At 60.0% G+C, this 24,686-nt stretch overlaps 5 protein-coding genes across 6 annotated transcripts; 2 read left to right on the top strand and 3 right to left on the bottom strand.

The window, feature by feature from the left end:
* Positions 1-1,258: 1,258 nt before the first annotated feature.
* On the top strand, positions 1,259-3,645 carry SFRP5 (secreted frizzled related protein 5). Its single transcript, XM_009908100.2, has 3 exons — positions 1,259-1,875; positions 2,270-2,347; positions 2,779-3,645. Exons 1-3 carry the CDS (start codon positions 1,344-1,346, stop codon positions 3,117-3,119), a joined length of 951 nt encoding a protein of 316 aa, XP_009906402.2. The 5' UTR covers positions 1,259-1,343; the 3' UTR covers positions 3,120-3,645.
* Positions 3,646-6,243: 2,598 nt separating this feature from the next.
* ZFYVE27 (zinc finger FYVE-type containing 27) lies at positions 6,244-11,975 on the bottom strand. 2 transcript variants are annotated; one of them, XM_054163674.1, is made up of 12 exons: positions 11,739-11,975; positions 11,589-11,659; positions 11,328-11,514; positions 11,060-11,155; positions 10,767-10,879; positions 9,905-10,035; positions 9,516-9,587; positions 9,331-9,351; positions 9,011-9,155; positions 8,141-8,187; positions 7,277-7,358; positions 6,244-7,065 (listed from the first exon to the last, which is right to left on the bottom strand). In XM_054163674.1, exons 1-12 carry the CDS (start codon positions 11,936-11,938, stop codon positions 7,001-7,003), a joined length of 1,230 nt encoding a protein of 409 aa, XP_054019649.1. In that variant the 5' UTR covers positions 11,939-11,975; the 3' UTR covers positions 6,244-7,000. The 2 variants fall into 2 exon arrangements, with proteins under 2 accessions (XP_054019649.1, XP_009906483.2); XM_009908181.2 differs by lacking the exon at positions 9,331-9,351.
* Positions 11,976-13,665: 1,690 nt separating this feature from the next.
* MARVELD1 (MARVEL domain containing 1) lies at positions 13,666-15,870 on the bottom strand. Its single transcript, XM_009908182.2, has 2 exons — positions 14,940-15,870; positions 13,666-14,380 (listed from the first exon to the last, which is right to left on the bottom strand). The coding sequence occupies exon 1, from the start codon at positions 15,828-15,830 to the stop codon at positions 15,300-15,302; it is 531 nt and encodes a 176-aa protein (XP_009906484.1). The 5' UTR covers positions 15,831-15,870; the 3' UTR covers positions 13,666-14,380; positions 14,940-15,299.
* A 577-nt stretch (positions 15,871-16,447) lies between these two features.
* On the top strand, positions 16,448-17,335 carry AVPI1 (arginine vasopressin induced 1). Its single transcript, XM_054163685.1, has 2 exons — positions 16,448-17,042; positions 17,121-17,335. Exons 1-2 carry the CDS (start codon positions 16,762-16,764, stop codon positions 17,176-17,178), a joined length of 339 nt encoding a protein of 112 aa, XP_054019660.1. The 5' UTR covers positions 16,448-16,761; the 3' UTR covers positions 17,179-17,335.
* A 66-nt stretch (positions 17,336-17,401) lies between these two features.
* On the bottom strand, positions 17,402-24,627 carry PI4K2A (phosphatidylinositol 4-kinase type 2 alpha). The gene is made up of 9 exons (XM_054163702.1): positions 24,195-24,627; positions 21,624-21,824; positions 21,254-21,385; positions 21,019-21,172; positions 20,377-20,438; positions 19,838-19,937; positions 19,458-19,591; positions 19,109-19,168; positions 17,402-18,972 (listed from the first exon to the last, which is right to left on the bottom strand). The coding sequence occupies exons 1-9, from the start codon at positions 24,600-24,602 to the stop codon at positions 18,811-18,813; spliced, it is 1,413 nt and encodes a 470-aa protein (XP_054019677.1). The 5' UTR covers positions 24,603-24,627; the 3' UTR covers positions 17,402-18,810.
* Positions 24,628-24,686: the final 59 nt, after the last annotated feature.

The raw sequence follows: 24,686 nt of genomic DNA, 5'->3' as shown, positions 1-24,686 counted from the left end.
CGGTGCTTCCAGCACCCTCCCTCCTGCTACCAGGCAGCCCTGATAAAGGGCCAGTCTATCTTATCATGCTCCCCAGCAGTCATGCATTAATAGTGCCATCTCCAGGTCTTGGCCGGGGCATGATGAGCTCAGCTGCAGGCCAGCAGCAGACATCACTGGGCAGTGCATTGATGGGTGCTGTGCCCAGCACAGAGGGCATAAGCAAGGCAGGCAGGCTGAAGGCAAGTGCAGGTTGTGTGAGTGAGGTTCCCAGTATGGTCCCAAAGTAGATGGATCCCACCAGGGCTAGGGTGACAGTCCCTGCCCCAGACCAGGGCAAAGGGCAAGCTGCTATCACTGCCTGCCCTGGGCTGTTTGCTTTGTTGCCCATTAACGGAGCCACCTTATCCGGCAGGCAGGGGCCTGAGGTGGCCCAGAGCCCGTTAGCCAGGCAAGGGTATCGATTGTGGAAAGGGGAGGGGGCTCCTTAGATAACCCTTGCAGACAAATGGGTTTCTAATGGGGTCCTGAGCCTTGCGCCCCCCCTAGTCCAGCCCATCTCCAAGGGGATGGAGGAATGTGGCCCTGGCAGGACCCTTACCCTGATTGGGCTCCAGTTCTGCCCATGCCCTGGGCACTACCAGAATCTGGGTGCAACTCTTTGCTGGGAGGTGTAGCCCCAGTTATGCCTGTGTTCAGCAGACCACAGGCTGCCCGAGGCACATGTTGGCAGGGCCATCCATGAGGACTAAGAACCCGATGCCCGTGGCATTGCCTTGGCTTTGATGCCACACATGGGTACTCTAGCTGCCACCAGTGCTGCTGGGATGTCCTGTTTCTCCATCCCCTGCATCCCAAGCATTTCCAAACCCATATCCCATGGACCACAGGAGACCCTTAGAAGCATAGAGTAGAATCAGGGCCCCCTCCCCTATGCCAGGGAGTGCCTCTGAGGCGCCACATGGGACAAGAGCAGCGGGGCTGGTGGATAATGGAGGCATCTTACTCCCACAACACACCCCCATGGGGCATGCAAGCCAGCCCTTGCAGAGGGCAGCGTCCCAGGGGCACAGGCAGCCGGGGCGGGGCTGAGGGGGCTGTGTGCGGGGGCTCCTCGGGCAGCCAAAGGCTGCGCAGCGCCTCGCACCCACCCCGCTGCCTGTGAGGGAGGGCAGGCTGGCGGGGGACCGGGGGCCAGCCCCAGGGGGGGTGTCCCGGCAGCCAGAGCAGATTGGCTGCCGACGAGGCCTCCCTGGGCAGCTTAGAAAGGGCAGCGGGCGGGGGAGGCGCCAGGGCAGCAGCAGCGCCGAGCCGCGCTCCGGTCCCGCTCGGCAGGCGCGGCTGGCGGCAGGAGCGCACCGGCGATGCGGCGGGCGAGTGCCCCCCCGGGGGGCCGGGGCACGGCGCTGCTGGCCCTGGCGCTGGCGCTGGCGGGTTCTCCGGGCGGCGGACAACACTACGACTACTACGGGTGGCAGCCCGAGAGCCTGCCCCACGGGCGCTTCTACGGACGGGAGCCGCAGTGCTTCGACATCCCACCCGACATGCAGCTCTGCCGCGACGTGGGCTACAAGCGCATGCGGCTGCCCAACCTGCTGGAGCACGAAACCATGGCCGAGGCCAAGCAGCAGGCGGGCAGCTGGGTGCCCTTGCTCGCCAAGCAGTGCCACACAGACACCCAGCTCTTCCTCTGCTCCCTCTTTGCCCCCGTCTGCCTCGACCGGCCCGTCTACCCCTGCCGCTCCCTCTGCGAGGTCGTTCGTGACTCCTGTGCCCCCGTCATGGAGTCCTATGGCTTCCCCTGGCCTGAGATGCTGCATTGTGGCAAGTTCCCCTCCGACCACGAGCTCTGCATCGCCGTCCAGTTCGGGAACAGCAAGGTCACCCCACCACCAGGTAAGTGGGAAAGGCACTGTGATGGGATGAGGATGCCTGAGGGGCACCCACCACCACTGTGTCCCCATGCAGCTGGGGATTCACATGCAGGGTGCCCCTGCATCCCCTGCACCTCTTGAAGTAGAGCCCAGGACACTGGCCGAGAAACCTCTGTCTGCAGCTCTGTGCTTAGGGGAGCCAGGCACCCAGCTCCCTGCACAGAACTAGCCCAGGGCAGGGCAGAGCAGCCTGGGACACTGGCAGGCAAGGTACTCTGTGCCCCCAGTATCACCCTGGCACAGCTGCCCAGGGAGCAGAGAAGCTGCCAAGGCTCTCCCAGCATGGCCCTGCAGGGCTGGTGCAGGTGACAAGTATCAGCAGCATGGAGCTCTAACAGTGGTTCATCTTTCACCAGTGTCCAAGATCTGCACCCAGTGCGAAATGGAGCACAAGGCAGATGGCATGATGGAGCAGATGTGCTCCAGTGACTTTGGTGAGTGCTGGGGTCCACTTCCTTGCCTCTCTAGGACAAGAGGCTGCCTCCTCCAGCTCTGACAGCCCAGGCAGGGGTTGGCCAGGGGGCACAACTGTGCAGGGACAGCTCCATGGGAGACTGCCCTGAGCCATTCATTCCCTTGCACCCTCTGTGCATGGGATGGGTGCACCCCAGAATACGACACTGGTGGGGAGGTAGGCAGAACGGGACATTTGGGAAGGTCACTGGGGGTCTGTGCTGAACCCTCCTCCCATAGCCCCTTCCCCTCCCCACACAGTCACTTCCCCCAAAACCCTTCTGAGTCCCACCCCAGGGACAGGCTGTACCCTGTCCTGCACAGGCACCTTGCCCAGACTCCCCTAGAAGCACCCCAGCCATAGTGCCCGGCTGTCCCCTTCCCAACCGTGCCCCATGGCTGCCCCACACAGTGGTGAAGATGCGCATCAAGGAGGTGACGGAGGAGAACGGTGAGCGGCGGCTGGTGGCCGCCCAGAAGAAGAAGGTGCTGAAGCTTGGTCCTCTCAAGCGCAAAGACACCAAGAAGATGATTCTGCACATGAAGAATGCAGGTGCCTGCCCCTGTCCCCAGCTCGACAGCCTCAGTGGCAGCTTCCTAGTGATGGGCAGAAAGGTGGGCAGCCGCCTGCTCCTCCTTGCCATCTACCCCTGGCAGAAACACAACAAGGAGATGAAGTTTGCTGTCAAGTTCATGTTCTCTTACCCCTGCCCCCTCTACCACTCCCTCCTTTATGGGTCTGGGCAGCACTAGGGCTCTGCCCACCCTGCCCTCTCCCTGGGCTCCTGCATTGGCATAATGCTGCACCCCAGCTGCGTCCCTGGTGTTCCTGGTTGCACTCCAGGATCCAAGCTCTCCTCCCCTCAGCTCCTCGGTTGTGCCCCAAGACCCTGCTCTGCACCCCCAGCATTTCCAGCTGCACTTGTGGGAGCCTTGATCCACAGCCAGGACCCCTTTTTCCCTTCTGAGAGCCCTGCTCTATGCCCCTGGGACCCCTGCCCAAACCCAGGAGCTTAGGCTGCACCCAGGATCCTTGCTCTGCACATTTGTGAACCCTGGTCTGCACCAGAGGTGCTTGGCTTTTCCAAAGCCCCCAACCCCAAGTACCTGAGGGACCCTTGCTTGCACTTAGGATCCCTGCTTGGCCCTTCTGGGACCCCTTGGCTGTACTGGAGACCCTTACTCTGCACCCCTCTGTACCCTGCCCAGCTCTGATGACACGCTCCAGATACTCTTTCCCTCCCTCCTCCACACTTCCAAAGCATCCCACACCCTCACCTTGGGCTCACATCCCAGCCCTGGGTTATCCCACCTTTGCAGGGAGCCTCCTCACACAAGGCAGGTTCCTCCTGGTCCACTGTCCCCAATCAAGACCGAGTACCTAGAGCAGCACACCTCCTGTGAGAGCATCTCTCACACACATCCCTGCCAAGACCCAGCTCAGGCACCCCTTGCCCATCCACATCACAGTAAATTATTCTGCCTCAGACAAGCCTGTGTCCAGCTCCCTGTGGTTTGTAGGCAGCCAGCACTTGGGACACACTCATGCACCCCAAGATGGGAGGGGACTCCCAGTCCTGCCTGCTGAGTAGGACAGCCTTGGGGAGTTGAGTCACTCTAGGCTCTGCCTCTAGCCCTGCTCCAGGTGCCATGCCCAAAGCTGGGCAGCCCAGACAAGCTGAGGGACGAGGTTCTCAGTGGTCACAACATGTCTGGAGACTTGGAGGGTGGTGAGGAGGATGGAGTGGACAGGGTCATCACTGCTGCTGAAGCCCCATAGCTGTGTCTGAGGGCATTTGACAGAGGGGTTTCTCCCTCTATCACCCGTGGGTTCAGATCCATGGGCTGGAAGTTGAAGGCACAGGAGAGCAGCCTGGCACCCAGCATAGTAGGGAGCAGATCCCAGACCAGGCAGCCTCCATCCCTGGGCACCCCACCTGAAAGCCCTGTCTTCAACTCCCAGCCAGCTCTTCTCAGCTGCCAGACCTCCCACTCCACAACCTCCAGCCTCCTCCAGGAAGGCTCCCAGAGGCCACCCACCTGCACCAGCTAGGACGTCCCCAGCAGCACCACGACTGGGGTATCCCTCAGCCTGGCCCCTCTGACGGCAACAAGGCACTGCCCTTCAGCTTGGCTGCTGCAGCTGCAGCACAAGGGCTGACTCTGCTCCAGCAGCACCGCAGTGCCAGCAGGTGAGGAGGGCAGCCTGCCCAGCTCAGTCTTGTTTACCCAGCACATTCCCACACCCACCCATCTCGACGGGTGAGAGAGGCACGAAGGCAGCCACCAAGATATTTACCCAACACCTGGCTGCCTGACATTGCAGCTTCTCGACAGAGCTGGCCCTGCCACTGGGGAGTCTCCCAGGACAAGAAGGGAACTGAGGCTGCAGGATACCTGCACCCAGCCTCCTGCTGGCTGAAAAGGCTCCTGGGCACCTGCCCTGCACTAGGGTGATCTCTGCTCCCTCTGCTCACTTGGGGTATAGCGTGTCCTTGGCCCTACTGGCTGCTCTCCAGAGCCTCAAAAGGCACTCACATCCTGCTCCAACCAGGGAGGGGGAATAGACCTCTGCCCTGCAGTCAGCCAGGGACTCAGGGCATCCAGCCCTGCCACAGCCTCACACTGGGGGGCAGGCAGTTACTACCCCCCACTTTGCTGATGTGGAAAATAAAACGGAGAGAAAACTGAAATATTGTTAGAAGGTATGTTCAGAATGGGGCTGGTGAGAAATAAACACCATCAATTTTGTCATTTTACTGCAAAAGTGGAAGTGTGCAAATAAAACCCCATCTCTCACAGCCCAGATTTATCTGTAGCCCTCTGTGCTTTGTGTCATTAGCATCTTTCCAGGGAGTGCTCAGACACATTGCGTGCATCGCTCCAAGGGTTCTCTAGAAAGAGGAATCACTCCTCTCTGCCTCCCACCATCGGCCATCTGAGCTCTACAGCTCAGCCCCCACCAGCCCCTCACAGACCAGGTCTTGTCTCATTGCAGATACACCCTCACACAACCACTCTCACAACTCCTGGGGTGCTGCAGTGCCCCCTCCCCAGTGCTACAGCTGCTCTGCTGCCCCCAGTAGTTACTGAATCTTCTGCATGCCAGCCCCCCTGGCACACCGTGGCCTTGGAACACACTCAGCAAACTCAGACATTCTCCTGCTCGCTGCTGAGTCCAGCTTTTCCCCAGATTTACACAGAGCACAGCTTGAGGAAGAGATTTACAAGCTAACGGCCGAGAGCTCAGACTGCCCCAGGGCTGTCCTGTGCAGTGTACAATCAGCAGTGAGAGCTGGGCCCTCAGCACCACCTCAGGCTGGTGGGTATCACAGCTTGGTAGGAACTGAACAATGCCAGCCCAAGAGCACCATGCCACCTCCCTCCCCAGACCCCCCAGCCAGGGGTAGTTGCAGCTGGCTAGCATGGACCCGGGCCATGGCAATTCCCAGCTGCATGGCAGCCAGGGTCACATTCCTGGGATAGCTGGGAGCTTTGCTGTTCACCCAGGGAAAGGTCACCCTTGTGCAGGCAAACAGCTGCTGGGACCACTGCCTGGGTAAGGCAGGGGAAGGAACTCCCCGAGTGGCAGAGAGGAAGCCCAGCCAGTCCTGCTAGGGCTGAACTCCCCAGCTCCAGCCCATCAGGAGCCAGTCCTGGCACAGCCAAGGAGGGGCAGCTGCACCCAGCCCTGAGCAGAGGGCAAACAAGGCCGCAGTGTGACAGAACACAGAAGCACCAGTAAGCATGGAGAGCTGGTGGCAGAGGCACACCCTTTCTCTGTGACCACCTGCAGGACAGCTGGGACAAGGCCACAGAGGTGCCAGGGTGGCCTGGGACAACTTTCACTGAGGCAAAGCAAAAGCCAGCTGAGGGCATGAGATTTATTGGTCATTCTCTATATACACATATATTAATCTGTAGTAGAAAGCAGCAGTCACTAAGTGCAGCACCAACTCATGCCTCTTCTTACACTGCAGCTGGGACCCGGTGCCACAGCCCCACCCCCCTGTACCCTTTTTGCCTCCTCAGCACTACAGCCAAATATGGGAGGAGAGAGAAAGACTAAACCTGTAGGCAATGAGGCCAAGGACCTCAGGAGTGATTAGCAAGGGTCTCAGCTGAGCCAGGGCCAAAGACCACATTCTCCTGGGGATGCAGGTAGAGCTCTGACTTCTTCCCAGAAACAGTCACCTAGCACAGTGCTGGAAAAGGTAGAGAGAGTCCCAAGGCGGTGGTTCTGCTCCACCTAGGAGGTGGAAGTAGGACTGCAAGTGGGAAGGATGGCTCCTCTGTCGCTGAGCTGGGCCACAGGGCCCGGGCAGGTACATGGCAGCGAGTGCCAGGGACTGCCCAGGGCTTGGAGCAGCTGCCAAGGGCAGCCACAGGGCTGGGGGCACAGCTGTGGGCACTGCTCTGCTGCAGAGACCCAGCTGCGCAGCCAATGTCGCATGGCAAGGAGCACAGGTCTGCCCCCAGCCTGGCACTGGCAGGAGGAACAGCAAGCACAAGTGTCTTCTGTCAGGGTGATGCCATGCTGGGAACCAAGCAGCCCAGGTCCCCATTTGCAAGGGCACACTCTGTCCTGGGTGTCAGGCAGCGCAGGACCCAGGAGCTGGCTGTGCCTGCTTCAGTCACTTGATGAGCACCTGGTTGCACAGTGCACACACAAACACTGTCTCCTTCTGTGCCTCTGGGGCTGGAAAGAAAAGGAGTTATCAGAGATGCAACCCTTCCACACCCAAGCCACAGAATGGCTCCGAGAGCTGCAAACCCGTAACTGCTCTATCACAAGCCAGGCTGTGCTGGGCAGGTCCTGACCACCCACCCCACCAGAGCTGGGGCACATCCCTGCAGCAGACAGCACAAATGGGGGCAGGAGCCCTGCACTCCTTCACCTTTCCACTCACCTGTGGCTCCCATCACAGCCTTAGGGACTTTGAAGGAACAACACCTGGAGCAGAAGCTGTTCCCACAGTTACTGCAGCTCCGCTGTGGAGAGAGATGGAGACACCACTCTGGGCCCATTCCCAGCAAACTCCAGTGCTGGAATCCTGCCAGAGCTGAAGTGGGGTGGACACAAGCCCTGAGCCCCAACAGCAGACATCTGCCAATACCACCTACACAAACTGCCTGAGGCCTAACACTGGATCTGACATCACAGGTAGCCTGTGCCCAGCCTGGAAAAGCACTGGGATCACAAGCTCCAGAAGGCTTAAGGACACTGTGGTCTGTATCTGGAGTGATACAATCTCCAAGAGAGTACCAGACTAACCCAGGAGTAAGGGGAGGGGACCACAACACTGGAGATGGGGAAGCAGAAGGAAGACAGCAATGGGAGTCTGAAGAGGACAAGAGATACATCCTTCCAAAACTGCCCAGGGGATGGTAGACCAAGCATCACGTGCAGGGGGTCAGATAAGACAAGAGGAGTGGCCTTTGCTCCTCCAGTTCCCACAAGCAGACCCATGCTCTGCTTCACCAGAAGGCTCTCAGGCCACGGGAAACATGCTACACCAGGGCACGGAGCAGATGCTTTCTACACCAGCTCATGTGGGTTAGGTCTGAAGCAGCTTCCAGAAGGAGCAAAGACTTTGCAACAGAAGGGATTCCTAGCACCATTAGGCATACAACAACAGCTGATGTCATGTGCTGCTGGGCTGTGACCGAGACCAGCCACCTGAGCTGCAGGAGAAAGGCACAACACACCAGACATGTGCAACACCTCTGCCTCAGGTGCAGGCAGCAAGCTGGGGTAGCAGCCAAAGACTCACCCTCTTCTTGAGCACAGAGAAGGTGGCTGCACAACCTGTGCAGCTCCCTGGAAGAAAGAGAACAGAGGTCAGGCAGGGCTCTGCTCCCTGGGACTGCAAGAGGTACAGGAACAACCACAGCTGTTGTAAAAGCCCAGCTTGGGGATGACCTTGCTGCACCCTCTCATCCTTGTCCTTCCTAGGTGGGCTGGGAGCATCCTCCCCATGGAGCAGAGAGGTCACTGGGGACGTCAGCACAGCCCCAGCAGGTACCACACCACTCTGTCCCTTCCCAGATCAGTGATCCTGAGGTAGTTTTAGGCTGCATCTTGAAAACTTTCCACAGCTCTTGAACAGAAAGTAGTAGAATGCAAATAAATTACCCTTGGATGTAAAAAAGAAAATAAGGCTAAGTTCTAAATAACCCCATTGGACAGACTGCTAACCAAGCTGGTCTGTGTAAGCTAACTCTCTCTTTTCAGCTTCCTTGCTCTGGCAGATACCAGCTCTGGCTTCTGCTGACCTTGGCTGTATTGCTGTGGCTGACTACTACCAAACAACTCTTTGCTCTTCTCTCTCCTTTACCGTGCATGGGGGGAAGGGAGCAGGGAGGGGGAAGCTGTGGGTACCCCCCTGGTTTTGTCCAGAGGGGGTTCTTGTGTTGTTTATAAACTGCACAGATCTGTAAATGTTGTACATTTTGTACACATCCATCGGGTTTCACCTCCAGATTGTAGGCTTGCTTGTAAACAGCTTCCTCTGCTCTCTAAACGAGCTGCTCTGCCAGTCTTACACTGAGGGGGAGTTTCAATCCACCACAGGCCCCCACTGGGAGCAGGACAGATCCTGTCCTACCGATCCCCTGCGAGCAGCGGCTGCCGGCAGCCTTACCGAAGTTGTTGGTGGGGCAGCGCTTGCGCAGGCGCTCGGTGAGGCGCGACACCTTGCTGCGGATCACCTCGTTTTTGCTCATGAAGCCGTTGTCCGGCAGGCTGAGGTCAAACTCTGCTGAGCACTGAGAGCTCTCGTCATCTTCCTGCAGAGAACGCAGCCACGTGAGCGTGGACGGGCAGCCGCGGCACACTTGAGAGGCGCCAGAAGCCCACCCCCGAGAGGGACACCCAACCAGCAGGACGCTCCGCCTGGCGCTGCCACAAGCCACCAGCAAACCAGGCTGCCCCTCTCACACACCTCGGCATGGCAGTACTCACCATGACCAGCAGCTGGTTCTCCTTCTCCAGCAGCATGGGACAGAGAGGAGAGGCAGTACAGATGGAGTCAGAGGAGTCCAGCCCCACAGCCACCCTGCCCAAGCACCCAGCTTGCCCACCAGTGTCCCCATCCCTTCCCATCTCAGCTGCCCTGCAGGCACAGCCTATTCCCACCAGCTTCAAACCTCAATAGCATCTTTGAACTCCTCATCAGGCTCTGCCTCCTCTGCTTCCTCCACACTGCCAGGAGTAAGGTCCTGCAAGAGATTCACAGTTAGTTTTGCTGTATCCTGTCCAAAGCAGGTTCCAGGACAATAGATCAGGCCCTGGGCAGCCCCATGAAAATACACAAGCCCCACCCCGCCTCTCCAGACTGCATCCATACAGCAAAAGAACTCAGCCAAGCCCTCACTGCAGCCAGGCAGCCCCCCAGAATCTCAGGAAAGGCTCACAAGCTTCCAGAGAAGCTAGTAGCTAGAGGACATTTGTGGGTAGAACGATACAGGCACAGTCAGAGCAAAGGGCTGACCCTGCAGCTCACACCCTACAACTGCCAGCCCCACCCCTACCTCACCTCTGTGCTGGTGGGGGTGGGTGTCCGATCCAGGGGGGCAGCAGGGGGCAGGGGTTCAGCAGGCTCTGAAGTGGTCTCTAGGGGTTTGGTGCCCACGCACTGCTCGATCGAGGCCTTGAGCTCCATTATCACTGGTAAACAGAGGGACACAGCTGGATAAGGGTGGTATTTCCTTTCTCACAGCCCCACCACACAAAACTCAGCTGCAGAAGACAGTCTCCAAGGTTCCAGATGAGACATGGGTACATACAACTTTCACCCATCAGGTAGTCTGAACCCTCCTCTGCTCACACAAAGTTAGGGCAGGAAGGAACCTCACCACTACCTGCCCCAGCTCAGGGCAGGGAAGAGCAGGAGCCTTAGTCACAGGTCCACCACACAGACCTCATCCAACTCTCCCCTGGCACATGCCACAGAACAGGGAGCTCCTCCAGCATTTTTATTCTCCTCTGACAGCACGTTTTCAAGTATGTGTCATACCTTGCCACAGGCACCAAAAGTCCTGCAGAGCAGGGTCAGGGACCACGAAGGGTGGTGATGCTCATGAGCAGGCTACATTGTCAGGCCCCAGTTTGCCACAGCACAGCTGAGAGCAGGAAACAGCACCCAAGCCAGGATACACATTAGGAGAGACTTTCAACCCCTCACTGATGAGCCACAGGCCCTCACAGGTCAGCAACCTAAGCTGCTGAGCACCATTGCTAGGACATCCCTAGGCAGGAGTGGGATCCAGGTCCCATGGCAGTCTGACAGGACATCAGGCTCACATAAGAGTGATGTAAGAGGTCCAGGGCAGGATCTGTGGTTTCAGAGGGCCTTTCCCCAACCCATTCCACATGCTACTTCCAAGGAAACCTCTTACCTTGGTAGAACTGGGCATTGCCCAGGAAGAGGGTGCTGTTGAGAATGGCCAGAACCCAGCAGAGGGGCAGCAGATAAAGTATGCAGACAGACCCCAACAGTGCCCCATAAAACCTGGGAAGGAGCAGGACGCTGCAGTCAAGACAGAGCAAGTCACACCACAGCACCAGCCCCCTTCTTTCACTTGGCCCTCCACTTGTGCCCTCCAAGTACCAAACATCAACCACAGCTCCACAAGCCCAGCCCACCTCCCTGCTGAGCCCACTGCAGGATGCTTGACCCGGTGCTACTCACTGGGAAGAAACAGTGGGGTTCTCCCAGTACAGTACACGGTACACTGCCTTGCAGTTGCAGCACATCCCACTCAGAAACGCCTCCAGCTGGATCAGGCTGCAAATGAGACCTCACAGTCAGAAAAAGGCTCCACACAGCCCTTGGCTCCCACACACTCACACGCTTTACGCTGGCCAGGCTAACATGAACCCAGACCCTCCACAGCCACGGAGAAGTCTTCCCAGACACTGAGGTCCCAGAAGCCCAAGTCAGGTCTCCAGAGACTCACAAGCTCTTGACCTGGGCGATGGCCTCCTGCCGTGAGAGCTGTACCCTGCAGAGGTCCTCCCGGCGAACGCTGTGGTATCTCCTGCGCACCAGTTCAGGCTCCGAGGGCCGGGTCCGGCACGTCTCCTGCAGGTAGCCCAGCAGGGCCGGCACCACGACCAACAAGGCAAGCACCGAGTACCAGGCGGCTGGAAGCAGCAGAACAGCGTCAGCCCCGGGGATTCCGGGGAGAGAACCGGCCCTGGCCCCCCGCTACACGCACCTCGGCCGAAGGTAAGCAGAAGAAAGTTGAGGCTGAGACAGACAAGGAGGGAACACACGGGCCGCTGCCACCTGCGGAGAAGAGGGAGGGTGAGGGACGTGTGGCCCCGGGCACAGTTTCAGTCTCGGTCCCGGCCCAGCCGGCACCTACCGGAGAAGGGAACGAATGCCCTCGGCTGCGTCCCGCAGTGGCTCCAGGTAGAGCTCCAGCCGACGGTAGCTCCGCACCAGCTCCAGCAGGTCGAAAGCGGCGGCGGCAGCCTTGGGTGGTGACGGTTCCGGCGGGGCCTCACCACCCCCCACCCCCACTTCGGGACCACTTACCGCCGCGTCCCGCTCTGCCGCCTGCATGATGTGCCGAGGGAGCGGAGCGGGGGGCAGCGGAGCCGAGCCGGAAGCACAAGGCCGAGCCCGCCGCCGAACTCACCCCAAGGCTGCGCGCGGCTTCCGCCAGTGTCCTGACCTCACCCGCGCGCCGACGCGCAGCCAATCAGAAGAGCCGGGCTCGAAGCTCAGCAGGACCCGCCCCCGTGTGGGCAAAGGGGAGGGGGAGGGGGAGGGGGAGGCCTCGGCCCGGCCCCGCCAGCGGGAGCCGTTTGGCTCCGCCCCATCAATCTGAGTCCGGCTCCGGCCCCGCTGGCGGCGCGGCCTGGGGGTGTGCTCTGAGTCCAACAATAGGTCTGGGCATGGTGTATCTGGGGCACCATGGTCCTCACTTGGGGCTTATCTGAGTCTCGACCCGGTCCCGAACCGGTCTGGTACGGTGCAGGACTCAGCCCTAGCATGGGTCTGGTTCCAGTTCAGGGCTGGGTGCTGATCCCGGTCTGACCCTGATCTGGGATGCAGTCCGAGTTGGGGGCTGACCCTGATCCGGATCTAATCCTGATCCTGGGCTCAGCCCTAGTTTGGGTCTGACCTTGATCTGGGGCTAATCCTGATCTGAGTCTCATCCTGCTCCCACCCTCCTGGGCACCCCAGGCTGTTCCACCAGGAACTTGTAGTAAGGCAGGGCTGCTGGCACCCAGGGATGCTGTGAGGACCATAGTCTGCTTCCAATGCCAAAAGGGATGATGCCATCCCATAATACTCCATGCAACCATGTTTACTGTGTGCTAGCTCTCAGGCTATGAGGGCAGCACAGGACTCAGAGCTGCTGCCAGCTGCCCACAGCATCTGGGCATGTGTCCTGCAAGCAGAGTGCTGGGGGGGCTGGTGATACCCCAGCTGTGGGTAGAGGTCCAAAGCTGATCTCCATCCTGAAAGTGTGGCCCCAGGCCAGAGCCAGCCCTGGGAGCAGCTGGCTGCCCTTAGCCTGCCCCCTGCTTTCCTGCAGCGTGGGCAGGACTGTCCAACAGTGCTCCAGCCCTGTGACAGAGAGTCTTTTCAGCCTGGAGTGACAAAGACCATAGGAATGCAGCTGTGTCCTGTCCCCAGCCTGTCCCTATGGCCACACAGCCCCAGGGACTTGGCCTCTACACTACTGGGTAGCAAGAGGTGCCTGTACCTAGTGCCAATATGAGCACCAGGCTGTGCCCCATCTCTAAAGGAAGCCAAGGGACAGCCCCTATCCCCAAGGGCTAAGGTTTAAGCCTCTATCAGGAGTGTTGGCTCAGCACAAAGAGGCCTGCCCATGACCCCGAAAGCATGCCAGGGCGTTGTGACCACAGACAGAAGCTCCAGACAGGGAAGCTTCTGAGCACAGGGATACAGACCCAGGCATGATCTCAATTCAGACCCTATCCCCAGCAGGTCCCAGCCCCAGCACAAAGCCCCAGACACCTGGTGAGCACCGACATTGCTTTATTTGGAAGGTGAATCCATAGGCACTAAAGAGCAGACTGGAAAGGGTCAGAGCTGGCACAACAGGCAGGGCTGCAGAAAGCCAAAGAAAGGCACTTGTGGTGGAAGAAACCCCACTTGGGGGTCTCAGGCAGCCTGGGCCAGGTGCTGCACCAGTGTAGGTGGGGCAGACAGTGTCAGGGACCAGCCTTGACACAGGGTAGAGACAGTATGTCCTGCCCAGGGAAGTTATAGAGGGCCTTGGGCCTGGCAGGTTCCTCGAGCATAAGGACTCGACTGGAGCAACACCTCATAATGGAAGTGGTGACTTAGTGCTAACCCTGGACCTTTCCAAGCCTCAGGGGGATCACAGCTGCGTCTCTCCACCCCCAAAAAGGCACCAGGAGACCCAAGGCCAGATCCTGTGGTCAGCTGCTAGGGACACATGTCACACTCATCCAAGCTCACGTAGAGACTGGGATAGATCCTCCCTCACACCGAGTGAAAGAAAGGACTTGCCTGCAAGCAGGGCAAGGATGGTTTGAGACAGGGTAAGCCCTGGTGTGGTGCTTCTCCAAAAATTCCCAGCTTCTGGCTCCAGCCAACCCTACATGGCCTCCTCCAGGCTTCACAACCAGCAGGCTGTGGAGCCTGACCCAGGGCTGGACTGGCCCCACTGACAAAGTCCTCTTCTCCCATTTCCCAAAATGGGCAGTGTCCTCACAATGCTTGGTCCCAGTTCCCCGTGTGGCCACAGTGCCAGCAACAGCCCAGCACTGCCATGCTGCGACACTTGCCCTTCCCCTCGGTCACTCCACAGCCTCCAGACAGCGCAGGGCTCTGAGATGGAGCCAGAGTGTCCCAAGATTAAAGCTTTCCAAGACGGTAAACCCAAAACCACAGAATCAGGCAGCACTGTGGGCCAGTCTCCAGTGCCACAGGGTTACCCTGTGCCTGTTCCTGCAGGAGCAGTAGGATCCCGGGTCAGTCTTGGTGGCTCAGTCATGAACCTAGCTGCAGGAGGGCAAGGGGAGAGAACGACCTGGTGTCCTGCTCCCTTCAGCCCCAGAGGGACCCGGCCCCATCCTGGGGCAGTACACAAACAAGGCTGGAGGAATTTACACCCTGTTCGTGGTCACAGGACCAGGCTATGGCCCTGCCTGCCCCTCCCCTCACCCCACAGCAATGGAGGCCTTGCAGCCATGTGCAGGCTCAGCCCCCAAACAGGACCGCATGTCTGGGGGGCTGCGGTGCCACCAGATCAGGCTCTGCAGGAGCTAGGTGTCTCCACACCCCCAGAGCACTGGGCAGGGAGGAGCTGAGCTCTGCAGGGCTCCGGCAAGACGGTGGACGTGTCCAGGCCAGACAGAAGGAGGGGCCCGGTCTGGGGAAGCCAAGACCAGAGCTTCTTTTAGGGAACCACGAAGGCGCTATGCAGTTGGGAATGGCAGGCAGGGGCTGCCAGCAGACTGGGGGGGAATTTATGCCCACCCAATCCCACTATGCACCACTGCCCCCTACTCAGCTCCCCCAGGCCAGTCATCCTCCGCCCTGAGGACAGGTCGGCACCCACCTGAGCACGCAGCATCTGCAAGGCCAGGGGCAGGGGAGTTGGGCAGGGGCCCTGGGGGGCTGCTATAAAGCGTCGTCCCTCTTAGGGGCTCTTTGCTTGGGGTCCTTCCACTTGCAATAGCTTGTCCAGGGGTGGAGAGGGGCCTGTGACATGGTTGGGTGCCCACGCTGTCTTCATGCAATGCAGCGGAAGCCATGCTCAGTGAAGGCCTCGGTCCGTCCATCCATCTGTGCAGGACTCTCTGGAGGAAGCATGGTGCAGTCAGCCAGGAGGGGATGGGGTGGCAGGGTCACTTTGTCCCAAAGCAGGGCTGTGCTCCGTTGGTAGATGAAAAGAAGGGGAGTTGAGCGACAAGATGTCTCAGATGATGTCACGCTGATCCCGGCAGCGCCGCAACAGGCAGTAGAGCCCAGAGAAGAGGTACAGGAAGGCGGTGATGCCTCCACAGATGGAGGCACTCAGGTACGCACCGTAGAGGCACTGCTGGCTGTATCCCGGCAGGTTGCAATAGCTTTTCCGCCCAGCCTTATAGCCCATGATGCCGGTAGCAGCCGCGTAGAGTCCCACACCCAGTGCCAGGTCGTGCACCAGGTTGGTGAGGAGCCAGCGCGAGCCCAGCCAGGGCACCAGCGCCCAGCGCCCCAGCAGGCTCAGCCCAAAGAGGGCCAGGGTGAGGAGCCAAACCAGGACGGCGGCAAAGAGGGCAAAGTGGGCTGCCCCCTCGTACTTGTGAGCCGCCACCGTCACCCAGAAAGCAGCGCCCAGGACCAGCTGCCCCAGGCGCAGCAGACCCAGCGGGCTCCGCAGGTAGGCGCGGTGGAGGCTGAGAGAACCGCGGGCTGGCGGCCCCGGGGGCGGCGGCGGCACTGAAGGGGGAGCCGTGCGGGCCATGGTAGGAGCCCTGCCTTCTCCGGCTGCGGCTCGGGCGGGACTCAGGGCCCCGGCAGCGACTTCCTCCGCCGGCCGCTGCCAAACATCTGGCGCCTAACGGTCCTCCCCACGCAGGGCCTCTTTTCCTCTCCTCCCTGCCCCGCCTTCGCGGGCTACCGCCGTCGGGCGGGGACCACCGCGCTGCTCCCGCCTCGCAGCCACGGAGGTGGCTGCACCGTGGAGCGCGGTCGGTGGCGGCGCGGTCGGGGGACGGTCGGGGAACGCACCGGGACCCCGCGCCGGCCGTCGGGGAGCACGCACCGGGGTCCCCCGCTACGTCACTCGGGATTTCCCCTCGGTGTGACGCGCGCGGGGGCTCTGCCCGGAGGCGGGGCCACTCCCGCTGCTCCTCCCGCCTGGTGACGTCACTTGCGCCACGTGTCCCCCCTCAGCGAGGTGGTGCGGCCGCACCCCTCGGCGCCGATTGGCCCTGGAGGCGGGAGGCGGGCGCGGAGCGTCAGCGCGAGGCGGGGCGAGTGGATGAACGGGGCGCGCGGCGCCGAGCAGCGGCGGGACCCTCGTGCGGAGGCGCGGCCTGGCTCCGGGGCGCGGCCGTCACAGGGTGGCCCCGCGCCGGCCTGGCACCGCCGGATCTGTGCGAGAGGCACGCGGCGGAGGAAAAGTGGGTCACAGTCGGGCCCGCCGTCCCGGTCACCGGCAGGGCGTGACCAGACCTGCGTGCGCCAGCCCGAGCCGGGCGCCTCCCGCATTCCCGGGCGGCCCCGCCCGTGCGGCTGGCCTCCTGCCCGCGTCCCGGTCCGCCTTCTCCCTGCGGCCGCAGCGCGTCTTTCCCCAGCCGCCCGATCTTCCTCGCCGGATCCCAGGAGAGCCGGGCCGGACGGCAGGAGTGGAGCCTGACGCTGTCGCTCTGGTGCCGGCAGCGGCCGGGACTATGGGCACGCCGGCCTCGGTGGTGAGCGACCTTTCGGGGCGGGCGGTCACCGCAAATCGCGGTCGCAAGCGGGCCTCGGCCAACATCTTCCAGGGCGTCGGGCTGCCAGAGCTGCGGAACCTGTTCCGGAGCGGCGGGGCCGAACGGCCTGAAGAGCGCGCCCGCCTCGTCTGGCGGTACGCGGGCCAGCGGCGCATGGCACGGGCACTGCGGCGGCTTCGGCGGTGGCCAGCCCAGTCCGGAGGCGGGATGGCAGCCTTGCGGCACTTTGGCCGCCTGCGGTAGGTGCGAACAGGGGACGTCGGGAGAGGGGGAAAGGCGTCCCAGCCACGCCGCTATCACACGGCTCTTCCCTGCAGGATCACGGAGGCGGTGGAGGGCGGCCGCAAGGCAAAGGGGCCCTCGGGGTCCACGTAGCTGCGCTGAGAGGCCGGGTTGTGGAGGACACAACTGCTGACAGCGGGTGCCAGGACAGCCGGGCTCTCCGAGGACACTAAGTGTACGGGACAGGGTTCAGTGGTTAATAAAAGGTGAACAGAAGCTTCATGAGGCTCTGGTTGCGTCCTGCCAACCCCTGGCTTCCTGCCCCAGGCCATTGTACAAGGTGAGTACTGGGGTGCGATGGAGACAGAGGCAGGCAGATGAAGGGCAGCTCTGTTACTCAGACGGTTGCATGGTTTAAATACATTACATACATTTCTACAGTGCATTAGAACAATACATTTTGAGTCAGAGCTGTAGCTGGGCCTGGTCAGGGAGCTGGGGGTCTCACTCTGCCCTCCCTGTGCTCGCACAGCCAGTGATGAGCCCCTCCTCCACACAGGAGATAAAGGAGACACTCTCCTCTCCCAGACTCAAATTCCTCAAAGATAGGCTAACAGGACAGTGAGACCCAACACTGACTTCCCCTATCAGCAGGAGAAGCTGCAGCTCAAGGCAAGCAGATGCAGGCAGCAGCCCTGCTACCATTTCATAGGACACAAGCTCAGCAGCTTCTGTTCTGGGGAGAGAGGGGCTCCCTGCCTTGTCCACTCAGAGGAGGCCTGCAGGATTGTCAGCAGCGGGACAGCCAGGAACTCAGGCTGGCCCTCCCCTGCTTCCACCATACCTCCTACTCATGCAGCAAGAGCCCCTCTGGCCCTTCCCAGACAGCCCCCCTGCCATGTTGATGGGCCCTAGGCACAGACAAGGCTGCCACCATGCTGGCTGCACAGCAGCCAGAGAAGCTTGCTACAAGCAGGGTCAAAAGCCAAGCAAGAGCAGCCATGGAGACCTGGCAGGAGGGATGGACTGTGTCGGCAGAGGGCACTCACACCCACCCTTGGCCCTCACCAGTTGAGGGGGCAGAGCTGCTAAGCTACAGCCCCTCCCAGAGGCACCTGTGTGTCACAAGGACAACCAGCCCCTGCTTCCTTAGTGTTCAACTGCACTCAAGCCAGCCCCATGAGATGCCCCTCTTATGTCCTCTACTCAAGCCCCCAGCCAGAGAACAGCCGTTCATTGTGGTCCCCACTGCACCAGTGGGCAGCAGGAACTCCCCCTGAGGAAAGCAGCGTGCACAGGGTTGGGGCAGAGGAGGGACAGTGAAGGAATACAGCACATCCTTGGGGAAGGAGGCAGAGTATAACCTGTTACAGGCTTTCCCAGCCCAGCAGCTGGCATGATGGGCAAGGGCCAGTGACTGGTGTGAAGGACTGGACGGATCCAAGCCAGGGCAGCCTGCTCATCCCAGCACCAAGCAGGGGTGCTCAGAACTGCATGCAGGCCGAGGAAGAAAGGCAGGGGCAGGGTTCCTGCCACACCCTGGTTCCTAAGGGCTTCCCATACCTCCCCCTGGGCTCTGTCCCAGGCAGGGCACTGAACTCCAACGGAGCTGGGGAAGGACCATGCCCGACCTGCCTGGCTGCTCCAGTTCAGCTGCAGGTTCCTCCAGCCACTCCTGCTCGCTCTACCCAGAAGGTCGAGTCCCAGCCACAGGAGCCAGCAGCGACCTGGCTCCTCTTGCAGTACTAGTCCAAGGCAGCCAAGCCCTGCCCACAGCTCGCACAGCTACCACCACGTGAAGAAAGGCTTCCGGCTCTGGAAGCTCTGGGTGTAGGACTCGCTAGCAGCACGCTGGTGAGAACGCGCCGTTTCCACAATCACAGGTGGCATCTGAACCAGGTGCAGGGGGCTCTTCCCATCCTTCAGCGCCTGAGTCAGGTTCAGGATCTGTATGGCACAACAGAGCAATGCCTGAGGCTGCCCTGCTGAAGCGGCAGGGAGCATCTATCTCAGCACCCTTCCAGCTACACAGGCAGGAGTAAGACTGTGCCTCACCCATCAGCCTTCCCTACACATGGCTTACCTGTCCTCTCATGACAGCAATCTGCTTGTGAAACTGTCCCCTGTCGAAGCCAGGATCTTTCTGCAACAGAGAACAGAGCACAGAGTGGGATCCACTTGTTGCCCCAACACCATGCAAGAGATCCCTATTCCCCAGGCAAGCTTCCCTTTTCCATTCCCACAGTTTTCCTGCTTCTCCACACACCGAATATTCAGCTTCTGGCAGAGGGATGACCCTGCTACACCTCAGCACAGGAACAGTCAGGAGCTTGGTCATCTTTCTGACCCCTGAAGCCTTGACGGGGAGCTCTCCAACACCCCTCCGACTTTTCTTCCTCCCAAACCCATCCTCACCAGCTCCCCCAGCTCACCTTGAAGAGTTCATACAGATCTTCTTCCAGGTCCTTGACAAAATTGGGGTCTGATATCTTGGGAAGAATCAGGTCCTTGATCTCCTGTGAAAAGGGAATTTTGGCCTGGGGCAGCCATGCCCAATAGAATGGATCTGTGGGAGGAAGCAGGAGTCATTAGAGCAAGGGAAGGCAAAGGACGGAACCATATGACCCTAAGTGCCAGAAACTTGACTCTGGGACAGAGAGTCCAGCATCCTCTGCCTCTGCTAAGGCAGAGCTGCTCATAAAACCAGGTTTGCAGGACAGCCCTAGCCTTCTCCTCTCCAGCTCTTGAGAGGGATGCCTGAGCACAGTTTTATGGCTTGCCAAGGTGCCCTGGCATAGCCCTAGGGTCTCACATGCTCTCCAGGAATCCGGGTGTTTCAAAGGAAAGGCCAAACCGTTGTCTATAGCAGCCAGCTTGATGATGGGCTCCTTTACCACCACCCAGTCGCTGTCCTGGAAGGAAGGGGAGCTCGTCATAAGGAGATCCTCCCAACAGGAACAGTCCCTCTCCCACACCTCCAGTTCCACTGCCAAAATCTTTGCCCTGGCTAACAGGGAGGCACGTCAGCCTCTCACCCATAGCATAGCCCACACCTTCAAAGAAACACTGTCTGCTTCAGGTGGGAAGGGGATAAAACTGCTGCTTGCCCCACCAAAGCCTCAACCCAAGGATGCATGGGTCCAGCAACACCAGTTTCTCCCACACGGCCCAGCTGCATCCTCACAAAGTCCCACTAGGCCAAAAATTGTCTGATGCAGAGGGAAATGAAAAGCCCAGGAGACAAAAACAAGCCTCCACACCCTCAAAAACTCAAGCCACCTGGGAAGCCCCTGTCCTGCCTGGCAGGAGCGGAGCCACCGTGGAGCCCCTTGCCTGGGAGGAGACGCTCACCCGCACACCTGCGCTGTCCAAGGGGCAGTCATACTTGATGAGCCAGTTGTCATTGCCTCGATCTGCAGGGAGGTGAAAACAGCCAGGTCAGCACCAGGGCCTGCCTGCATCACACCAGGCAGAGGAGCACGCCTTCTATGAGCCAGAGGTGAGATAGACCAGTTTTAGGCCCAAACTCTACCCCAGAGCCCCTGAGCTTGCTGTAGGCCTAGGAAGCCACCCCAACCCCATACAACCAGACCTGGAGACCAGAGCACTTCACACATCCCCAGCTTGCAACAAGAAGGTCAACCAGTAAGTCCAAGTACTACACCAACCCCCTCCAGCATGGCAGGAATTCACAAGCCAGAATGAGATGTGATATAAATGCTGGATCTCTGGATGTCTCTCAGCTGGCAAACTTTCACCCCAGCACTGTGGTGGATCCAGATCTCCCAGAACACAGGCCAGCAGTGAGAACATGGCCACGGTGGTAGGCAGCCACAGCAGCTGCACTCCACTCACAAGCAGCAGTCACTTGTCAGCAACCAAGTGCTGCTGAGAGGAGTTTTAGGTGCCAGGAAGAGATGCCAAGCCCCTAGCCCCCCTTTCCACACCCTGCCAGCTGGAAGAGCAGGCAGAATCCCAGGCAGCCTGCCTTACCTGTGTTCCTGATGATGTAGTCCAGCACCACCAGCCTCTCGAACTGCAGCAGCAGCTGCCGGTTAGTGTTCTCCGGCAGTGGCTCAGCTTCAAACCTCCGCAGCCAGTAGTCAGCATCCTTGTAGCCTTCCACAAAGAGCTGGAAGGAGCCCACCTGAAGCAACGAGAGGCTGCATCACAGGAGGCTGCAGAGGACAAAGCAGCAGCAGGCAGGCACAGATGCCGGCAGCCCTACCTTGGGTGGCAGACCAATGCGGTTGAAGCGCTGGCCGACTTTCGGCACCTTCTCCAGGGCCAGCCTCTTCCCTCGGGACTTCACCCTGTCTATGGCACTGTAGTTAAAGGTCTCACTGGCCAGATACACCACCTAGAGAGACAGGAACACAGGTGTCAGCAGGGCCATTGGGTCTTTATCATACAACTGGCTGATAAAACAAAGACAACACTTTCCATGGCTCTGCCCAGCCTGAGCAGGAGCAGAGCAGTCCCAGTCCAGAGCTCTGAACACATCTCCAAAGTCAGCAGCACCACAAGACACAGCACAGAGCTTGGCAGAAGCACATAAAAGCCTCCCCAGGAGAAGACCCCAGCAGCTGTCCTCTTACCTTGGTGCGGGGAACAATGTTGAGTTCCAGTTTCTGGTCCACCAGGCTGGCACCTGCCTCTGACAGGTAACCCTGGTTGAGGACAAGGCAGTCTCTCCCAAAGCAGCATGGGCAACACAACTTCTGCAGCCACTTGGTCCACTTGGGGTTTAGCTGCCCATAAGGCTCCTCATTCTTGGGCTTGAAGACACCAATGATTTTCTGTTAGAAGGAGAGAGAAGGGCTGATCCAAGGTAGCTGGCAGTCAGGACACTCTCCCCCAAGCCAGCTTGTGGTGGGGACACTCAGAAATGGGCCCAGAACAGCCTCTCATGGGAGCAATAACCAGCCCCTGGAAGCAGGTAAACTTTGCTGCTCACAGGAGGGAGCTGGGAGGGACCCTTCCCCAGCCAGTGCCCTATTCTGTGAGAGCAGGATACTGCCCAAAAACCTTCATACCTGGCTCACACGCCTGGAAATGACCCTCCTTGTCTCCTCAAAAGACACTAATGATGATGCTGTCCCCTGGTAAACATCCCAGTGACTGCTACTCGTTACATCCATGCAGGAGATGGAAAGCGACAGCAATCCTAACCGGCATTGGACGGCGCTGATCCCAAACTGACCAAAGGAAACTGCACCAGAAAGCTGAGCAGCTGGAGCAAGTCCAATGAGCCTAGGGCCCTATGCTGGAGGGGCTAGGTAGAAACAGCAGAGTGACTGGTTCTCTAGGTACACTGTGGTCAAGAGCACAGAGACAGCTCCAAACTAGCCACCAGCTGGTACCAGCAGCACCCTCAGCCACTCAAATCCAGCCTTATACGTATCACCAAACCAGCACTGCCAAGCCACACAGCTGAAACAAGGGCCTGGCTAGCAACAAGACCACCCACCCCAGTGGGCCAAGCACCCCTAGTGTGCAGCAGCTCTGGGCTGGCAGCCCCTGCTCTGGGGTGAGTCTGCAGCACACGCAATCAGCCCTCCTCCCTGCGGCTGGTGCCAGCCCCGGCCTAAGTGGGTGGCATTTCCCCCAAAATGAGCTCCTGCCACAATGTGCCACCTCAACAGCAAACCCCAGTGCAATTCTGCTCTGCCAGAGGGCAGAGGCAAACCCAGGGCAGGCAGAAACAAGGTTTTGTCCAAAGGAAGACAAAAGGTTTGAGGTAACAGAAGCACTTCAGCCATCACCAGATCACATGGAGGAGCCAGCTTCCCCTACTAAGGCTATTAGGCAATACCCTCATCAGCCCCACGTGAAGGCACACAACTGCCAACAGATCCTTGGATTAGAGCCTGCAAGAGGAATGTTGGGAGCTCTGGCAGCACAGGCCTGTGCTCTGTGGAGCCAGACCAGTAGAACAAGGCCCAGCCAGGCAAGGACAGTGCAGGAGTGAAGGCCGGAGGCCTGGCAACACAACATTCCCTTCCAGAAAGGCCTGTGCTGGGAGCAACACGAGCAGGGAAAACAAGTCTGCCTGGCAACAGCAGCAGGGCAGAGGGAGCCAGGCCTGCCCCAAGGCACAGACAGCACTTGGGATAAGCACAGTCACTGCAGCTGGGGAAGCACATCCTAGCTGGGACAGCTCAGGCCCTGGCAGCCCAGAGGGAAGTGGGCACAAGAGAAAAGGTTTCCCCTGATTCGCTTACCCCCTGCCCTAAGCTGCCCATCACACCAGTGCACTGGGCAGCAAGCCACAAACCAGACATGCACCACATTTGCTTACAGCAGGGTGGTCTGGGGGACCTGCCAGGTGACCCAGACTACAATACACATCCTCCACCAGCCCCTGCTGAGCCAGAGTCTCCTATGGCTGGGAAGCCTCACACCACCATATCTTGTATTGGGCAACAGTAGGGGAAGGCAGCAGGAGGAAGTGTGTACTGCCCCACAGCCTGACAGCTCAGCCAAGACTTGCCTGTCACATCTACTAGGCCCAACCTAGGGCAGGAAAATTAGAACACAGAACAGTTAAGCTAGCCCAGTCCCATTTCTCAGTAGCACCCCAGCATACACACAGTGAAGGAGTCCCAGGAAACAGAAACAGCTCAAGTAATTGGGCTGGGTGCTGCAGGTCACAAGACAAGCCACCCCATGCTATGCACACATCCTGTCAGTGGTGTGGAGACAGCTGCTACACAGCTGACCCTGCAGATTTCTACACGGGCCAGCTATACGCTGAGGACTTTGCCTCAATTACATCAACTGAGCAGCCACAGAAAAGACATTTCACAGGCCAAAAAACGCCTCAGCTCTCAGAGTCACAGGCCTAGGGCTGGAGTCACTGTGGTCAGGAAATGCTGATGCACAGGCCCAGGAGAGAGGGTAACCCTTCTTCTTTGGACACGGCAGCCACAGAAACTGAAGCAGCACTAGAACACTGCTGCTCCCCACTCTTGCTGCTGGTCCCACTGCAATTCTCCCCGGGGAAGCCTTCAGGGCGTCTCCAGCCCCTCCTCCTAGCACCCACGGGCCAGCATCAGCAGTTCCCCTGGGCGCACCCTCCTCCTGGCCAGTGCTGCTCGGCCCACAGTCCTCGGGGGCGACGGGGAGCGGCTAGCCACCCCCGGGGCGGGCACACGGGGCCGGCTCACCCCCTGCGGGTCCTTGACGAAGTAGCTGCCGCTGGAGCCCTGCGAGATGCGCTCGGGGAAGATGCCGCGCTCGCTGGCCAGCTCGGCCCGCCGCACCACCTCGGCGAACTCGGGGTCCTCCGGGAAGTCATTACGCTCTCGCTGCGCCGCCGCCGCCGCTTGGGCCTGGGCCTGTGCCGCCGCCTGGGCCTGCGCCTGGGCCTGCGCTGCTGCTGCCGCCGCCGGGCCCCGCGCCCCGCGCTCTAGCAGCGGCTGCCGCTCGCGGTCGCGGCCGCCGGGGGAGCCGGGAGGAGAAGGTGGCGGCGGCGGCGGGGCGGCGGGTGGGAAGGTACGCACGGCACCCCCCGGCAGCCCGTAATCGGGGGCCTGCGCCCGCTCCGGCGACACCAGCGGGCTCGTCTCGTCCATCGCGCCCACCCGGCCCCGCCGCGCCGCCTGCGCCTGCCGCTTCCGCTCGCGTCACCACGCAACACACCCTATTGGCTGCTCCGC

The sequence above is a fragment of the Dryobates pubescens genome, chromosome 8, assembly GCF_014839835.1.
Source record: "Dryobates pubescens isolate bDryPub1 chromosome 8, bDryPub1.pri, whole genome shotgun sequence".
Taxonomy (NCBI): domain Eukaryota; kingdom Metazoa; phylum Chordata; class Aves; order Piciformes; family Picidae; genus Dryobates; species Dryobates pubescens.
The sequence above is the reverse complement of the archived record's forward strand: the minus strand, read 5'-3'. Positions and strand labels throughout refer to the sequence as shown.

Excerpts from the sequence above, each read along its gene's own strand:
- AVPI1 (XM_054163685.1), top strand. The coding sequence starts at position 16,762 with ATGGGCACGCCGGCCTCGGTGGTGAGCGACCTTTCGGGGCGGGCGGTC. Across the intron at positions 17,043-17,120 it reads CGGCACTTTGGCCGCCTGCG|GATCACGGAGGCGGTGGAGG; the intron begins GTAGGTGCGAAC and ends TCTTCCCTGCAG.
- MARVELD1 (XM_009908182.2), bottom strand. The coding sequence starts at position 15,830 with ATGGCCCGCACGGCTCCCCCTTCAGTGCCGCCGCCGCCCCCGGGGCCG.
- ZFYVE27 (XM_054163674.1), bottom strand. The coding sequence starts at position 11,938 with ATGCAGGCGGCAGAGCGGGACGCGGCGGTAAGTGGTCCCGAAGTGGGG. Across the intron at positions 10,036-10,766 it reads CAATGCCCAGTTCTACCAAG|TGATAATGGAGCTCAAGGCC; the intron begins GTAAGAGGTTTC and ends TCTGTTTACCAG. Across the intron at positions 9,588-9,904 it reads CCACCCCCACCAGCACAGAG|GACCTTACTCCTGGCAGTGT; the intron begins GTGAGGTAGGGG and ends AATCTCTTGCAG.
- SFRP5 (XM_009908100.2), top strand. The coding sequence starts at position 1,344 with ATGCGGCGGGCGAGTGCCCCCCCGGGGGGCCGGGGCACGGCGCTGCTG. Across the intron at positions 1,876-2,269 it reads CAAGGTCACCCCACCACCAG|TGTCCAAGATCTGCACCCAG; the intron begins GTAAGTGGGAAA and ends ATCTTTCACCAG. Across the intron at positions 2,348-2,778 it reads GATGTGCTCCAGTGACTTTG|TGGTGAAGATGCGCATCAAG; the intron begins GTGAGTGCTGGG and ends TGCCCCACACAG.
- PI4K2A (XM_054163702.1), bottom strand. The coding sequence starts at position 24,602 with ATGGACGAGACGAGCCCGCTGGTGTCGCCGGAGCGGGCGCAGGCCCCC. Across the intron at positions 21,386-21,623 it reads ACATTGTTCCCCGCACCAAG|GTGGTGTATCTGGCCAGTGA; the intron begins GTAAGAGGACAG and ends CTGTCTCTCTAG. Across the intron at positions 19,169-19,457 it reads ATCTGTATGAACTCTTCAAG|AAAGATCCTGGCTTCGACAG; the intron begins GTGAGCTGGGGG and ends TCTCTGTTGCAG.